General features: G+C 34.8%; 2 protein-coding genes across 2 annotated transcripts; one reads left to right on the top strand and one right to left on the bottom strand.

The window, feature by feature from the left end:
- Positions 1–428: 428 nt before the first annotated feature.
- On the top strand, positions 429–1367 carry LOC140613413 (olfactory receptor 5J2-like). Its single transcript, XM_072791940.1, has one exon. It carries the CDS (start codon positions 429–431, stop codon positions 1365–1367), a length of 939 nt encoding a protein of 312 aa, XP_072648041.1.
- A 7674-nt stretch (positions 1368–9041) lies between these two features.
- LOC140613412 (olfactory receptor 8K3-like) lies at positions 9042–9983 on the bottom strand. Its single transcript, XM_072791939.1, has one exon. The coding sequence runs from the start codon at positions 9981–9983 to the stop codon at positions 9042–9044; it is 942 nt and encodes a 313-aa protein (XP_072648040.1).
- Positions 9984–14190: the final 4207 nt, after the last annotated feature.

Raw genomic sequence — 14190 nt, 5'->3', positions numbered from 1 at the left:
ATAAATATGTTGCTCAAAAACACACTAAAGATCAGAAGAGGATTTCATTGAATAATACTTGTACTCATGGTCTGTCTTATGCACGCTATTGATTTCAGGTGCTGTTAGTGTTTTCTTAGTGCTAATACAACTTTGCTACTGAGGTAGATGTTTTAGAGACAGATTGAAGCTGTGACAGATAAACTATTTTTTAAATATAAACATGTGAAACAACACCACTGGAAAGAAAATTAAAGGCAGTCTAGTCCACTTGTTAATTTTATTGATGAGGAAGTTCAGATTCAAGGAAGGGATATTATTTATCCAAACATTTTATCCAAATTAATTGTCCAAATTTGATCTTTATATATAGCTATATCTATATTTCCCTAATAAACTGTAATTCCTGTATCTTTTTTACAGTAGCTTTTATGAGAAGAAACAAACAAATGGCTGAAGAGAATTATACAACTGTTACTGAATTTATTCTTTTGGGACTGACGGACCTCACTGACCTGAAAATTATACTTTTTGTGTTATTCTTGGTGATTTATGCCATTACCTTACTGGGAAATATGGTTATGATCTTCATAATCCAAATAACTCCCAAGCTCCACACACCCATGTACCTTTTCCTCAGCTGCCTTTCATTTGTAGATGCCTGCTATTCATCTGCAATTGCACCAAAAATGTGGGTCAACCTTCTAGTTGTGAAGGGAACCATTACTTTCTCTGCCTGTATGGTACAACATTTGTGTTTTGGGGTGTTTGTTACCACAGAAGGCTTCTTGTTGTCAGTGATGGCATATGACCGTTATGTGGCCATTGTCAACTCTTTGCTTTACAGTGCAGACATGTCTAAGAGGAAGTGTGTAGGGTGGGTCAATGGATCTTGGATATGTGGAATAATTAACTCATTAATACACACAATAAGCTTAGGCAGACTGTCCTTCTGTGGGTCCAATGTTGTTAACCACTTCTTCTGTGATATTCCCTCACTCCTAAAGCTATCATGTTCTGATACTACCATGAATGAATTGTTGCTCTTAACTTTCTCTGGAGTCATTGCCATGGCCACCTTCTTGATTGTGATCATTTCCTACGTGCTTATTGCTGTTGCTATTCTGAGGATCCGCTCAGCAGCAGGCAGACAGAAAGCCTTCTCCACGTGTGCCTCCCACCTGACTGCTGTGACCATATTCTATGGTACTTTAAGCTTTAGCTACATCCAGCCAAGTTCCCAGTATTCTGTGGAGCAGGAGAAGGTGGTGTCTGTGTTCTATACACTAGTGATTCCCATGTTAAACCCACTTATTTACAGTCTGAGGAACAAAGAGGTAAAGGATGCTGTCAAAAGGGCCATCAAAATGACACATTTCCCTTGTTAATTTCAAGTCCCTGCTAACCCTACAACAGTGTCTGCCAGTCAGTTCTTACTTCTGTCAATTTCATGAATGTTAAAGCTTTTAAAGATTGTATAGATCTTTTCATTCTACACACTTATTTGTCATATATGGAGGTAAGCGGAAAAGGCAAGCTATTTAATTCATATAGTTGTATCACAAAAACAGTAACCTATCATATAGATCCTCTATTCTAGGATGTAAATCATTGAATCAATGCAAAATACAGTATTATATTTCTATTTTTCCATGATTTAGAGAAAATAATTGTATAATAACACTTGCAATTAAGAACATAAAAATAGAGTAGTTACTAAAAAATAATTTTTTCTCAAAATTCCCAGAATATAGATATAATTGTATAGCTGAATTTTACCTTTGTTGGCTTATATTTTAATCTAAAGAGTGATTGTGGTATTGTGACTTGTAACAAGAAATATATATTTGGTCTTTATCCAACATCTGGCACAGAGCTTCAAAAATTCTTGGAATTTGGCAAGTGGTAAGAGAAAAAAAGATGTCAATGAGGTAACTTTTGGAAGTACCTCAGGTTGGGGGCTGTTGCCCGAGGAATGACCTTGAATACATGGATGAAGATTTCAGTTCTACCACCTGATTTCTGGGGATGGAAGAGGGGCTGGAGATCAAATCAATTATCAATGGCCAGCGATTTAAGTAATCTTGCTGTGCAATGAAGCCTCCATAAATACTCAAAAGGAATGGGTTTAGAAACCTTCAAGATTGGTGAACCAGAACACTTCCAAAGTGACTGTCCCAGCCAGGCCTAAAATTCAATGAAGACAGAAGCTCCATTCTTCTGGATCTTACTCTTTGTAGCTCTTCATCTGGCTGTTGATTTGTATCCTTTGACATTCTTTGTAATATACCAGTAATCTAGTGAGTAAACTGGTTACCTGAGTTCTGAGAGTTGCTATAGCAAATGTATCAAGGCAAGGAATGGGGTCACTGAAACCTCTAGTTTGGACTCAGTTGGTCAGAAGCACAAGTAACACCTGGTCTTGGGTTGAGTTGAATTGTAAGTGGACATTTCTTACCACTAACATCAACAGAATTGGACTGAAGAGGGAGATCTCTCAGGCTGCCTGGGCAATGTCAGAAGCCTTCAGTTCTGACCACTAGGATGTAATGTTCTGGCTGAAAATTACATAAAGATTTAACTGTGGATAAAAATGTGGGAAAACTACACACACACACACACACACACACACACACACTGGAGTTTGGGTATAGAATCATTCCACCTCAGCTTTTTCAAACACTTGTTATTTGATCCGTATTTCCTGCTTTTCTAGGTCTTAATCTCTGAAGAGGGAGCAAGGTTGCCCTCTGAGTACTTTTGAGAGTATAACAGGAGCTTCAAGATTTCTACTTCAAAAGTTTCAGTTCTAGTTCTTAAAGAGTAATTTCTTAAAGAGTAATTTTTCAGTAAAATTCAAGACCTTCTTTCCTTTTAAGTCTCCTGTTCAAGATTTATTATTATTATTATTTTAAGGATTTATTTATTTCTTCATGAGAGACACAGAAAGAGAGGCAGAGACATAGGCAGAGGGGAAAGCAGACTCCTTATGGGGAGCTTGATGCAGAATTTGATCCCAGGACACCAGGATCATAACCTGAACCAAAGGCAGACACTCAACCACTGAGCCACTCAGGTGTCCCTCTTGTTCAAGATCTAAAACAAAAAATGCCAAGAACATACACTGAAAACTTATCATTTACAAAAATTCCATTGAATACATTTAAAAATCAGACTATGTAAGCTAACACAAACTTATTGCCTTAATTCTGTAAGTACTCAGTGACTCGTTAGTTTTCCTTCTTTTAATAATGCCAACCTTTACCATTAGCAAACAGAAATAAATTTGAGGGAAACATGTTTGCATTAACATTAAACTAAATTGAATTAAATACATTTTTTTTCTGTATTTTTGAACTGTTAAGGTCAGTAGACACAATCTGGGATTCTCAAATCCTGTGAGTCAGTTGAAGAAATATTCAAGTGATTTTACTGTAGCTGGTTTATAATGCACAGGCCAAGCATATTCAATTGATCAACAAAAATTTCTCTATGTGAAATGGAAAAGGCAGTTTTAGACATTCCTGTGATAAAAATACAGTTGTAAAATGACTGTATTTACAAATAGATTTGGAATATATATGATATGGATAGGAATCAATTTAAAATATTTATGGCTAATGCCATAAAATGACTTCCAACAATAAAATAAGTCATCATAATTATAATATTATTAATAATGCATGTCAATATATATACAGAATACATGCATAACTCATTTTATTGTGCTTTACTTTATTGCACTTCACAGATGTTGTTTTTCGTTTTTTGTTGTTTTTTTACAAATGGAAAGTTTGTGGCAACTCTGCATCAAGCAAGTGTATTAGCACCAATATTCCAATAGCATTTGCTCAAGGCTTAACTGACTAAACCATCCAGGAGCCCTTGGATTATATTTTATATTGTCTGTTTAACTGGCTTTCTTTGACAATGTGCCAGCAGGAGGGAAGAGGGAACTGCCTCATGACTGCCACATGGAGAAAGCAGTACAGATTCCCGACTTGGTTTCTGTTGACACCTCTGGTTTTCAGTAGCTCTTTCAATGGTTGATTCATGAAGTGTCTTTTCATGTGGTTAATAGACATTCCTGAGTCATACCTTGTTCCTTTTATTTGTCTTGGACTCTTGGTTTTGGCTCAGGTCTTGATCTCAGGGTCCTGCGTTGGGCTCCATGTTCAAGATTCTCTCTCTCTCTCCCTCTGCTTCTCTCCCTCCACACACTCTCTCTGTCTCTCTAAAAAATAAAATAAAATCCAATGTCTTATAATATAAAAATGTTCATGTTTCAGATCTGTTAAAGACACCAGACACGAAGGTACAAATATTGTATAAGTACATTTCCATGAAATGTCCCGATGGATGAAATCATAGAGGTAGGAAAGAAATTGTTGCATGAGGCTGGGGTTTGGAGGTGTTGACAGGAAATGAGGACTAACTACTAGGAGACACAAGATCTCTTTCTGGGGTAATGAAAATTTCCTAAAATTGATTGTGGTGTTGGTTGTACAATTCTATGAATATACTGTAATCATTGAATTGTACACTCATAATGGGTGAATGATATCGCTTCTAAACTATATCTCAATAAAACTGCTATAAAAATAAACAGCAACGGGAAAAAAAGTCAACTTATGTGACTATTAGTAGATATGAAATCAGGAGGTTAATCTATATAATTCACCCTCCAAGAGAGAGAAACCACATTTATTTAATAGGTATTAAGTTCTTTATGGCTAGACAAAAATATGTGAAGTTTAATGACTTTGAAAAAAATAAAGCTCTGAAAGATGCCTTTCTAAATCACTGTTTTGGAAATAAGTCTATAATTTCTATGGAATCAATGTGCATGCACTGTGATGGCCAAGGGAAAATTCTATGAAGAAGTAAGTTTTTAAAATGCCAATATTCTCTATGCAGAATAAAAACTGAATTTTTCCTTTCTCTACTCTATGGTTAATTGATTTCTATTATTCTGAGTTATAGAGCAATATATTGAGCTATGAATTATATAAATAGGCAGATCCCTCTGACCATGTCTTGCTATTCTTTCATGAATTATGCCATGTAAGTTTGTTGGGATTTAGAGATGATCATACAAAATATTTTAATCCTTATCATCAAGGAGACAATAAAGACTATAAATATAACAATAACTTCTACTCAAATATGACACAGTAAGGAATGGGAAGGCGTGCCTTAATAGTTCTAGGATGTATCACTCACACATCCTAGAAATTTGAATAGACTTCCTCGGGTAACATGACTTCTGGGACTTCTCTACCTCACAGCATTTCTATTCAGCTCTCCAATAGTTCCTTTTTCTCCAGGGAATTCTGAGATGTATGTGGTACCGGTTGGCATTTCCCATAGCCTTCTTCTTTCCCAATGGTGCCCTTCTCTAATTAAGAAATCATAAGCAGATGCAATTTGACATCTGGGAATATTATGATTATTGTGGGTTATTAAATATTTGATGAATCACAGATCATTCCTTACTCTAAATATATAAATATTTATCTAAATAAATACCTTAACTTTCATACCTAACCTTATCAATCTGTATTCTCTCTCATATTTTCAGGAGCTCTTTCTTTCAATGACAACCTATAGGTTGATTAATAAAGTTTTTTATGAGGTTGATAGAATTATAACTTGTTCTTTTTACTTGTGTAATCACTCTGGTGGGCAGCCTTTGGACGCTTACATGAATCAGGGCAATATTCAATATATTGCACTTCTTTGGGGAGGTGCTTTTCACATCTTAGCCTAAATAAATTGTACACTCTAAAATAACATAGTGGCCAACCTTCATAATGGCATGTGATGCTCTGCTTTTCGCCACTGTGTCATGCATGTAATGGGTCACTCAATAAATATTGGCTCAACAAAAAGGGCTTCGTTTTTTTTGTTGTTGTTGTTTTGTTTTGTTTTGTTTTAAAGTTATGGACTGTTGAGCTTCATGGCTTTCACCAGCTCCACAGTACAACAGTATCAGAGTAAATATATTCTTACGTCCTTAAGTTAATTTCCCAAATTGCTGAAGCTCAGAAGAAATTTCTGCAAAGCTTAAGGAGCAGAGGGTGATGGGAATAAATATTCCCCTTACAGGTCTATGTTTTTTTGGGAGGAAAGAATATCTATCTCTTCTGGTGTTCCCAGCAGAATTCTTACTACAAATCATTAGCAATAGATTTTTGGCATTTTTGGGAATTCTGCTTCTCCTTACCCTTCATTTCTCAAAGGTAGCCAAACATCTTAGAACAGAAATCATTTCTTGAAATAGAAACCACCTTGTTTGTTTATTTTTTGGATGTTTCTGACAACTTAATGATATTTCTTGTCCCTCCTCCAATTTATTACAGATTTATTCAGGCTTTGTCCTGCATTCTCTTTGTTATGGCGTTCTGTTTGAGTGTGAAATCACTCATATAAAGTGCCTGATTAGTTCATTACTGTGAGTCAATTTATTTATTTTTAATTAACTAATTTTATCTTCCTCAAATTCTTTTTTGGTGCAGACATACACAGCTTTCACTATTTTATGAATCTGTTGTTCCTCCTCTTCTAATCTGACGTCTGCCAAAGTGAAATTTGACTCTCTGTCATCTCCGGGATGACATCAGTGCAGCATAAAAATGACATTAAGAGACAATATAGGGTATTTCTTAAGGGCATGAGGTCCCAAGTATGAACTAGATCACCTGGTTTTGAAACCTAGTTCTAATACCTAATGCATTGGTGTGTGCTCTGACAAGTTAACCTCTCTGAATCACCATTTTATATTAAAAATTAAATTTTTTAATTTTTTAAAATTTAAATTTTAAAAATCTCAGATAGCTGTTGTGAGGAAGATTAATCCAGACGTGAAGGATGCCTGTCATATGGTACCCAAAAATGAGATACTATTACCTAGTAGTCTTTATGACCATCACAAAGATTCTTTTTAATACATCAACAGTTTGATAATATTTATACTTACACAACACTATATCATTTTTTTTCTTATTTTGAGAGTTTATTTTTTTAGGAAGTTTTAGGTTCACTGCAAATTTAAGAAGAAGGTAAAGAGATTTTCCATGTGTTCTCTGCCCCAACCAATGCATAGCCCCCACTTTTCATTATTCACATTCCCCACTAGAGTGGTAGATTTGTTACAATCGATGAACCTACACTGTTACATCATTTTCACTGAAACTCCATCATTTACATCAGTGTTCCTCCTCGGAGTTGTACTTCCTATTGCTTTGGACAAATATATAATGACTTGTGTCCACCATTTTCATTTCACACAAAGTATTTTAATACCCTAAAAATTTTCTTCGTTCCTCCATTCATCCCCTCCTCTGCTCTAACTGCTGCCAACCACTGGTCTTTGTATTATCCCCATAGTTTTTCCTTTTTCAGAGTGTAGCATAGTTGGAATTAGACTGTATGCACCATATCTTTTCATGGCTTGGTAGCTCCTTTCTTTTTACTGCTGAATACTATTTCATTGTCTGGATGTCTCCTAGTTTATTGACCCATACGCCAACTGAAGGGCATCTTGGTTACTTTGCATCATGCACTTTTAATATTATATTCAAATGAATTCCTTTTACTAAATGTTCATTGGCTAAACAGAGAATTTTATTGCATGATGGTGAACAAAGCAAATATTATGAATTATAAATAATGTTGGTAAAATCCCAGAACTATCAAGAATAAAAATAAGCAAAGGGGAAACAAAAAATAAAAAAAGTACATGGGAAAATGTGGAGTGACATAGAGCACCTATGCACAAAAGGCAAGATCAGTATGTCTTTACCACGTATCAGTCCTCATTTGCCTTAGAAATGTGGCATAGTGCAGACAACATGATTATTTTCCTTGGCTTCCCATAAGAAGGACAATCAATTGATGCAATTAAAAGATGACAGTCAATTAAAATGTAGTATACAATCAATATTGATAAATATTTGGAAACCTCAATCTGAGGAAAGAGAGGCAATGCAATTAATGCATTGTAAAATAGTTCTCTTACCCAAGGATACAAAAACAACTGGGACATAATTTTTAAACACAGATAATTACTCATTTTTGAAAAGCTAAGGAAATATTATAATATCCCAAACCAAAGAACCAGTTATTAAAAAAGAACGAGATTACCTGGATGGCTCAATGGGTTAAGCATATGACTTTTTGTTTTGGCTCAGGTCATGATCTCATGGGTCATGAGATCAAGCCCCACATCTGCTTCCATGCTTAGTGGAGAGTCTGCTTGAAGATTCTCTCCCTCTGTTCCTCTGCCCTTCAAATAAATAAATAATTTTTTTTTTAAAGAAAGAGCAACTAGTTGAGGAAAAAGCACAAACTGGGGAGTCCTTAGAATATTACCCTAATTTGAATATCCTCTGATATCAACAAAATGGACTTTTTGGAGACAAACCAGATGCCAATCAGATTGCTGGATTACAAAGTATGTTCAGCCAATAGACTCATACATTGATGAGGAAAATATATGATCTCAATGCTTATAATAAGGGTGTTTGAACAAGCTAATATGACTTTAATCATTAGGTATCACAGAAACAACCAGTATTAACTATACTTCTAAGACATACCAGGAAGAGTATGAAGGCTAAAACAGAAGGAAAGGATTTACACATTCACACACACACATAAAAGGAGACTGCAATTTTATTCCAATAGGTGAGGAAAAACACCAGAATCCTTGACAGCTTTGTGTGTGTGTGTGTGTGTGTGTGTGTGTGGTGTGTGTGTGTGTGTGTGTGTGTGTGTGTATCCATCTAACACATTCCACTGTACTACAATATTTACTTGATTTATGTATTCCACCCACCTTTCTCTCTGAAGAAAGGCAATTCTTATAGAAAGGCATCTTTTTGCTATTTTGTTGACAAATCAATATACAGCAGTTAGAAGTACTTAGCATACATAAGACAATTTATAAATATATAATATGTGTTGAACTCATTTGTGTTTGCTATTTTCCTTGAAGGCACATGGAACAAAAATTCAAGTCCATAACCTAGTTTATAGGAATCATATTCAGACAGTGAATTTTAAGAAAAGATATTACATATTTTTTTCCACATCCTTTGTCTTGCATATTTTACATCTTTGTTCCTCAAGCTATAGATCAAGGGATTCAGCATGGGGATAACGAGGGTGTAAAATATGGACGCCACTTTATCAGTGTCAAAGGAATGACTGGACTCAGGTTGCACATACATAAATATCAAAGTCCCATAGAACACTGTGGCCACTGTCAGGTGGGAACCACAGGTGGAAAAAGCCTTGAGCCTACCCTCAGCTGAGTTCATCTTGATGATGGCTACTAGGATCAGTAGGTAAGACACAAGAACTACCAGAAGGGATGAAATCAAATCAAAACCAGCTAAGATAAGAATAATCATTTCAGTTTCATGTGTATTTGAGCAGAGCAAAGACAATAAGGGGAGACTGTCACAGTAGAAATGACTGATGACATTGTAGCCACAGAAGGATAAATTAAAAATCTTTATGGTGACTATAAGAGACACAAATGTGCTGTAGAGATAAGGGATTGCCACCAGCACCTGACACACCCTTTGTGACATGATGATGGGGTACAGCAGAGGGTTGCAGATGGCCACGTAGCGGTCGTAGGACATAGCTGTTAGAATAAAAAGTTCACTAACAATGAACACAAGAAAGAAGGCTAGTTGTACAGCACAAAAATAATAAGAGATTGTATTTTGATCCACAACAAAATTTACTAACATTTTGGGTCCCACAGTTGTTGAATAACCAAGATCAGTGAAGGCCAGGTGTCTGAGGAAGAAGTACATGGGTGTTTGTAGTCTGGTGTCCACCTTGGTGAGGATGATCATGCCCAGATTGGCCACCACTGAGATCAAATAGATGATGAGGAAGAGCCCAAATAGTGGAGCCTGCAGCTCAGGTTTGTCTGTGATTCCCATGAGAATGAACTCATTGAGCACTGTTAGATTTTGAGTTTCCATGCAAGTTTATCAGGACACCTATTCTGGATAAAGACATCCACATGGTCAACAGATTTCATGTATTATCACCTGAATGATTTTTAGTATGCAAATCTAGTATAAATAAAATACATCCAAACTTTCCAATTTCAGATATTTGAACATAAACTCCTCTCCCACAAAGACTAATATCATAAACAAAAATAGTCAGTGGTTCTCAACTGGAAGTGATTTTACTAACCAGATAACACTTTATCAATGTCTAGAAGACATTTTAGTTGTTACAACCAGGAGGTGGGGTTCTACTGGTTTATGATGGTTAGAGGTCAGTTATGTTTCTAAACATCCTACCAGACCCAATATTCAGTCCAAAATATCAATCGTGCCAAGTTTGAGAAACCAAGATGGTATTGATAGATAAATAATCTAGACGAAGAGAGAGAGAGAGAGAAATGAATATATAGGTAGACACATCTATGTATGTAAATAAAGATACAGATATAGACATAAATATGTATATAGGAAAAATTTTTAAAAATCAAAACATTTAAAAATTTGGGTATAATACATAAACTATACTGTGTCATATCTTAAAGTTTTCTATTAGTCATTTGTGTAATTGCAATTACACAGTGACACTTATAAATTGCATTTAATAATATGACTTAATACATATTTCACTATATAATAAATTGTATTATACAATTATGTAATGACTACAAAAAAATTAAAGCCACAGAGTCCAAAAATATACACTACTTCAGCACATAGTCCTGTAAAATCTTTTACACCCACAGGTGATATAGACTGAAACAGTTGACACACCTGACAGATATTGCACAAGTGAATTAATAAGAAAACTATCACAGATTGCAGTTGAGAATCATTCATCTTTATTGCATAAATATATAAGATATATTTATGTAGATATAGTCTCTGTTATACCTTTATTTATGGCATATATGAGGGTCACTTTGGGCCAATAATTTACTTATCTGAATCTCTTTATTCTCATATACAAAACAATACTTCCTTACATAGGGCGATTAAGAGAGATGAATGAAGGTCAAATGATTCAGCATGCCTGGAAATCATGTATATAATGGATTTTTTGTTTTTGTTTTTTGGTTTAATGGTGATAGTAACTTAGCTCAATGCAGATTTATTTACATATTTGTATGTAAATTCTTACGGACTGTGACATAATTTCTTTATTCAGGTTATGATGATGAACAGGTAAGGAATAGGTCAAGTAAGATGGAATGCAACTTAATGCAGGTGCTACCCCTGACCCCTTTTCCATAACTAACTTGAACCATCAACATGCTATTCTTTTAATTATTTATCTTTTAATATTCTTAAGTATTTTTTTTAAATACTATAAGTTTATTTGGATATGACTTTTCTTAGAACATTAATTTTCCCTAGGGGCATTTTCATTATAATTGACATGTACTAACGTGTATGTGACAAATCTAATACACTTCATCATGCAATAACCCAGGAGAGAATGAGGAAGTCTGGGCAAATTGGGAGAATGAGGGTGGCTCCATTGGTTAAGTGTTTGGATCAGAGGGTTCTGAGATCAAGCCCCCCGTCCAGCTCCTGGCTTAATGTGGAGTCTGGTTGTCCTTTTCCCCCTGCCCCTCCCCTAGCTCCTGCTCTCTCTCTCTCTCTCTCTCTCTCTCAAATAAATAAATAAAATATTTTAAGAAATTGGGAGAATGAGCAGTCACTGGCATTGCTTTCGTATGTATATGAATATGATAAAGATTCATTTAAAAATTCCTTTGGGTACTGTACTTTAAAAACCATTTAAAGTCACTATATTAGACAATACTATAGAGGTGAAATAAAATATACTAAAGATGAGATATTCATGGATTCTTGATATTACTTTAAATTCTTCTATACTTAAGGGCCACAGGAACTTCTCCAAACTATAATATAATACAGAATGCAGATATAGATTATGATCAAATAAAAATATATCTGACTATCCCTAATAATATACAGATTATACCACTAAGAAGCGGATGGCAGATTAAGGCAAGAGAATTATTAAATTTAAAATATCCAAGCATGAACCCTTCCTTAAGAAAAAAAGAAATAGAAGTGATACTGGTTACAATGAAAACTCATGGTTACATTAGGAGATAATAGGGACATTACAATATACTTACATTACATAGTCACAGCAGTCTCTGTGCCACAAAAAAATAGAAATATATAATTTAATATATTAAATATAAGAGTGATTACATAAAATTTTCATTTAACTCACTTAAAATACTGCTTCTAATGTTGTGACCTCCTGATCACCTACCCTGCCTTGATGCATGCAACTTTCTTATATTAGAAAGATGGAAAAGTGTATCAGTAGATAGTAATTTTAGAAAAGTATCTTCAGGGACACCTGGGTGGCTCAGCAGTTGAATGTCGGCCTTTAGCTCAGGGTGTGATCCCAGTTAGGGGATCAAGTCCCACACCAGGCTTCCTGTGAGGAGCCTGCTTCTCCCTCTGCCTATGTCTCTGCCTCTCTCTGTGTGTCTCTCATGAATAAATAAATAAAATATTTTTAAAGCTTGTCTTTAGCAAATGCAACAAGAAGTGGTATAAACCTTGTTTTCTGTTTTTTGGGTTTTTTTTTTTTTTGCAAATATGAAAAGCTGCGAAAAATCATACTGATAAGTTCCAATTTTCCCATTAGATAAGGAAAAGCAAACATCTATTTCTTTTTTCCTCTGAGCTTTAGAGTTCTAGGGAAGAACCAAATTGCTTTTTCACTGTTTAACATCTTTGTTGAAAATCAATTGTTATTTTTTTAAAGCTACATTCTTTTAGATAATTATATCTGCTTCTTATCGGATCCTAACTAAAATTGAAGAACATACTGAACACTGTACCATTACCATAAAACTGTGTACTTAAAATTCTGCTAATATCCAAATAATGCTTTTCACATCCTAGTGTGAAATAGAATTCCCCTTTTGTCTCAACAAGTGATCTGGAAAGAATCATACGTATATTTTTATTTAAATAATCATTAAATCTTAAATTATATTGAGAAGTTCACACAAAAAGAGCATGGAGTCACTAAATAACTAAGAATTTGGAAGGACATCAAAATGCAAGACTGAATACTGGCCACTTCTTAATTTTGCCAATTAAAAAAAATGAATATCTGTTTAGTTATGCTTCATTTGCTCTCAGTTTTGGCCTGCATTGGAGATGAAATTATTTATATAAAATGAATAGCTTGCAAGCAATAACATGATGATACTTCAAAGATGTTTTTGAATATTTAGTCTGTCGATCCAGATGAAAATAATAGAAAAAAAAAAGGATAATGTGAATAGGAAAGGTTAGGTGTCCTATTCCTGCTGAGACATTATGGAGTAATAAAAAGGAACAAAACCAAACACTAAACACAAAAAAATACCCCAAAACTAAATCATAAATGGCAACTTTTTGCTAGAGGTTTGCAATTGAATTAAAGCAGAACTTTGCTTATGTCACTTGATCATTGTTGGTGTTGTAACATAAGATCACCCATGAAATATTCTATCATTTTACCTGTAATGAAGCCTGTCTTGACTCCCGCATGTGTTTCTTACATGGCATAGTGAGAACAATTTATGGATTTCTTTTCACCTTTTGAGACTCTCCCTGAGGAGATTCCAAGCAATTTGCTGATTATCCCTAAAGTATTTCGGAGCGTAACAAAATGTCTGGAGGTTGTGCTATAATTGTCCAAGAAAATTGCATTTACTGTCTTTTCTTTCATTTTTCTTTTTGACTTCCTGAATTCCTTCCTGACTTCCATCCTTACTCCCCTCCTCTCTTCCTCCTTCCCTCCTTCCTTGACCCTCTTCCTCTCTCTGCTTTTTCTCCCTCTCTTCCTTACCCCCCTCTCTTCCTTCCTTCCTTCCTTTTTTCTTATTTTTTTTTCTCTTGGTTAACTTTCCTCTTGTAGCACAAGGAGCTCTTGATTAAAATATCCTATCTATAGGACACTCATCAAGAATCTGCATTTCCAAAGTGGTCTTCTCAAAGGAATGGTGTAGTGTAGAAGTGTTTAAACACTGTCCTATTACAGTATTTTAAACTTTTTAGGGAATTATAACACTACATAATGCAAATTCAAGGTGCTACTTCCTTGATTTGTTGCTCAAATTGTTTTTACTTTTCCTTCAGGGACAGAAGTTAGTTACTATCACTTTTCATT

Source organism: Canis lupus, chromosome 21 (assembly GCF_048164855.1).
Source record: "Canis lupus baileyi chromosome 21, mCanLup2.hap1, whole genome shotgun sequence".
Lineage (NCBI taxonomy): Eukaryota > Metazoa > Chordata > Mammalia > Carnivora > Canidae > Canis > Canis lupus.
The sequence above is the reverse complement of the archived record's forward strand: the minus strand, read 5'-3'. Positions and strand labels throughout refer to the sequence as shown.

What these genes read in the sequence shown, in the direction of transcription:
- LOC140613413 (XM_072791940.1), top strand. Translation starts at nt 429, where the DNA reads ATGGCTGAAGAGAATTATACAACTGTTACTGAATTTATTCTTTTGGGA.
- LOC140613412 (XM_072791939.1), bottom strand. Translation starts at nt 9,983, where the DNA reads ATGGAAACTCAAAATCTAACAGTGCTCAATGAGTTCATTCTCATGGGA.